Source organism: Formica exsecta, unplaced genomic scaffold, assembly GCF_003651465.1.
Source record: "Formica exsecta isolate Colony F162 unplaced genomic scaffold, ASM365146v1 scaffold314, whole genome shotgun sequence".
In the NCBI taxonomy this organism is placed as follows: domain Eukaryota; kingdom Metazoa; phylum Arthropoda; class Insecta; order Hymenoptera; family Formicidae; genus Formica; species Formica exsecta.
In genome coordinates this window covers 1,118,910-1,123,279 of record NW_021850397.1, presented here as the reverse complement: position 1 = coordinate 1,123,279, position 4,370 = coordinate 1,118,910, and the positions used below count along the sequence as shown (strand labels likewise).

General features: G+C 46.3%; 1 protein-coding gene across 3 annotated transcripts in view; it reads left to right on the top strand.

Moving 5' to 3' along the window:
* The window catches only part of LOC115237909 (RNA-binding protein Musashi homolog 2), a 107,385-nt gene extending 103,407 nt beyond the window's left edge, over positions 1–3,978 (top strand). For all 3 annotated transcript variants that reach the window (XM_029811281.1, XM_029811280.1, XM_029811282.1), the window contains one exon: positions 1,390–3,978. In XM_029811281.1, coding sequence (XP_029667141.1) covers positions 1,390–2,277 — 888 coding nt within the window. In that variant the 3' untranslated portion in view covers positions 2,278–3,978. The remainder of the gene's footprint in view (positions 1–1,389) is intronic.
* The last annotated feature ends 392 nt before the right edge of the window (positions 3,979–4,370 follow it).

The window sequence follows — 4,370 nt, the reverse complement described above, 5'->3', positions numbered from 1 at the left end:
TTTTTTTTTTTTTTTTAAGAGAGAGTGGATTATTATTATATTTTTATATTTATTTAATATTTGTCAGAGAGTTTTAAATGATTCATACAATTTACATGTCTAGAGAGACGTCCTATTTTCGAGAGTACATTTTAATGTACTTGGTGTAACGCTCGATGATTGATAACGGAATGCTCGTTGCTTTCGAGATAATTAAGTTTGCACTATTCAGTTAATATGAAAAAAACAGCCTCGTATACACAAGTCGCCCACGCGTTTCCAAATCGCGTTTCTATGCCGCGCCAGTCAATTTTGCCGTAAACGATTTTTCGGGCCCACCCCGACTCTCGTGCATCGCGGGGTACGGCCACGAAGAAGTCGCGAGAGAAAGGAGTTTTTACCTCGTCAGGATTCGATGCACCAAGCAATCTCTCCTTCCACTTTTTGCACGAAACTATATATACGTAGTAGACCGTAGTAGATGAGAAGTTGTACTAATCGGTGTAATTAATTGCTGATATAAAGTATCAAGAGAAAAGAGTAGATTGTATTAGGTATTATTAATCGCATTATATTAAAAGAAGGTGGGGAAAGGCAGCAGTCTTTTTTTGCTCCTTTTTTTTCTTTTTTTTTTTTTCTTTTCCTTGTCGGATTTGCAGGCGGGAGAAAATGTCGAATGCGGGTAGAATAACGGAGATTTCGCGGACGAGACGGTGGGGCAGAGAAAGATGTAATAGGTATATATATATACATATATATATATGTGTGTATATATATATATACATATAAATATTAGTAGCTCCTTAACGTTCGTAATGGATTTGAGTCTTATCGCAGTCTTTGTTTCACGTAACATTAGAATGTTTGTCTTAAACATTGGCTTGGACAGTCTTGCATGCAAATGGTAGTTTGGTAGCACTAGTTAACCGTTTATAACAAGAGCTACGAGATCACCAACGACAGGATAAAAATGAGGATAATTTTGCAATAAATCAGGAAGCGATCTTACATTCGGATCGAAACCGCTACGTTAGGAGAAGATGAACGGATCAGTTTTGGTGATCATTCTAGCGCGAACTAGAAATAGATAAATGCACAATAAATTATTTATGAAAATAGTACTTTATTATTTATTTTTAATGGTAAATAAAAAATTTTAGCTTCGCTATGTTAACGCGTGTGGATCGCGAAATGATTTTTCACGTGGTCACGAAAACTCGTCCTAAAGTCGTCAGTCTTGCGATAAGTCGAGCGAAGGTGAAGATAGACGCGGTATTCCCCCTCGATGAATCGGATGTCGGAGCGTTGTTTGATCGTGAGAGCGAGAGAGAAACAGTTGCAGGAAAGAGGGGCGAGACGCAATAGACGGTCCATGTGCATCGTGCCGGTTCTCGGCTTGTTCGGTTGCAGCGTAGCCGCGGTTTCGGCTTCATCACGTTCGCCGAGCCCGGCAGCGTCGACAAAGTCCTCAAGTGTCCTATCCACACCCTGGATGGCAAGAAGATCGATCCGAAGCACGCGACGCCGAAGAACCGCGCGAAACAGGCCAATCGCACCAAGAAGATCTTCGTGGGCGGTGTCAGTCAGGACACGAGCAGCGACGAGGTCAAGGCCTACTTCAATCAATTCGGCAAAGTGGAGGAGACGGTGATGCTGATGGATCAGCAGACTAAGCGCCACCGCGGCTTCGGCTTCGTGACGTTCGAGAACGAGGACGTCGTCGACCGCGTGTGCGAGATACACTTTCACACCATCAAGAACAAGAAGGTCGAGTGCAAGAAGGCGCAGCCCAAGGAGGCGGTGCAACCGGGCGCGCTTGCCCTCGGCAAACGGGTGGTTCTGGGTGCCCTCGGCGTGCGGCTCGCGCCGCAACCGCCGTTGCCGGTCGCTGCGGCCGCCTCGCAGCTGGTGGCCGCGCAGGCGCAGGCCGCGCAGGTGCAGGCGGCCGCAGCTGCGGCAGCGGCGGCGCAGGTGCAAAACGCGGTAGCGGGTTACGGCAAACTATTCGCCGCCACCGGCGGTTATCCGGCCCTCTCGGCGTATCGATACGCGCCGTATCCGATACCGGCCGCGGTAGCGGCGGCCGCGGCCGCTGCGGCGCCGACCGCACAAGCGGCACCGGGACCGACACACGGTGCGGCCGCGGCCGCGGCCGCAGCAGCGGCAGCAGCGACGTCACCGGCCGCCGCCGCGGCGCCCGGCAATCCCTATCAGGGCTATTCGCTCACCAACGTCGACATGTCGAGCTTCCAGGGCGTCGACTGGGGATCCGTGTACGGGATGGGAATGTACGTTTAAAGAGGAGAGACATCGACACGACCGCCGCCGCAACCTTGGGATCCAGCGACGAGGAGAGGAGTTCATGTTCGTTCTCTCCGAGGTTGATTGCGGCTCGCGAACCCGCCTTTCGAGAATCTCTCGATATGGGAGAATTCAATGTGTCTCTGGAGAAAAATGACCCACCGCGCTCGCACTGCAAAAATACGAGATAATGATAATACTCGACGAAGATAACTTCCGACTTCATGCTTCCGATCGCCATTTCACCGGTAGTTCTCGCATCACCGGAAAGCGATGCTAGTAGAGATGGGTTCTTCGATACTTTTGTTACGGAATGGAATTACACACATTCACACATATACACATACACATACACACACGGAAAAGCGTACAAGCGGAACGGATCCAATGAAAAAAGCTGAAATTTCAATCGATTCGTATTCGAGCGAAGAGCAAAGATTGTCAAGGGAATAAACGATTTCTCCGATGTGTGGAAATCCAGCGAATGATGAATAGGATTAGGCGCGCGAGGCGAAGCTCGAAGGACAAGGATCAGAGTCATCCGTGTGTAATCGTATATTCTGTTCGATTGTTTTCCCAAATCGAATATATCTTGAACTCATACTTAATTTTTAATTATATAATTTATTTACGAGCATCGCAGGATCGAGGCTAACGAACCTCATTACATACGTTATTATTTTTTCAAGTCCCCTTCGTCTTTCGTTATCGCGCTTCAATTCATATCATTTCTCATCATCACAAGTCATTGCGTTTCAGCATACGCACTTTGGTTCCTATTTAGATTAATGCGTACGCATTATATAGACTTGGACGAATCGCGCTTCATCTACGTCGCCGCGCCCGTTACGTTAATCACCGCGATTAATTAACGCGATCCATTAGCGACGTTCACGATAGTCTCTTAGTTTCCTACTTGTTCCCGCAACGGTCGTTTCCTCGGCCACGAAGCAATAAAAGGAGAAAAACCGAGAGGCGGTGAACGACGCGAAACGATTTACTCCGCCACGCAAAGTTCGAGACAAAAAATTCGCTCGTTTTCCCTCCCTATTTCCGTTCTTCTTGCCTCTCGTTATATCCACTTTTTTTTTACATATACATTTTCTCACGTCTTAATGATGATGATATATGTATTATACATATTCCGCCAAAATACATTGTCGAGTTGCCTTCGCCAGAGACCAGCGGAAGTACGAATGCGGAAGTATGGATAAGATATTAATCGAATCAGAAAATAAACAGACCGATTTTCCGAATATCGAATATATTTCGCTCCCGTATCGGAATCTTTAAAGTAAAATACACAATCGCTCGGACTCTCTTTTCTCGAATCGATAGCGAAAGACTAATGTTAGAAAGACTAGATTCGCGTCAAGTGCCAAACGAACGTACGGAAGGGAGGCATTTAACTTTCTCGCGTCTTTTTCCGATGTCCGAGCGACGATGAGATGCGACGACGACAACGACTCGACGACGGACTCCTTCACGATCCTCTTCGTCGCATCGTGCTTCTCGTGGTTTTCTCGGCGGTCTCTCGCTTTCCCAGAGGCAACAGGTCACAACACATACAATCCATTTTGCGCGAGCGAGCAGACTCTCTCGAGATTACATATGCATGAGCAACAACACGAGAGGGACACGTATATAACTATGTATAATGTATAGATACATATACACACGTATATATACATACATATATATATATATATATATATATATATATATATATATGTATATTGAATGATTGTTTACAGAGACACGTTTGTCAATTTACCGAGCCTACGCAAGCTGCATCTAAACCAGAACAATATCAGCACCGTGCGCGACAGGGCATTTAAGCATTTGAGCTTACTGCAAGAGCTTGAGCTAAGCAGTAATCAAATCACGAGTATCACACACGAAACTTTCTACGGTCTGCGCAATCTACAACGTCTTGACCTGCACAACAATCAAATCGCCATGATTGGAAAGCGCAACTTTGCTGAGATGTCGGCACTAATCGAGCTTGAACTTGATCAAAACATAATTACATATATATCTGAAAGAGCATTCGACGGTATGCACAATCTTCAGAAGCTGCGGCTCAGCGC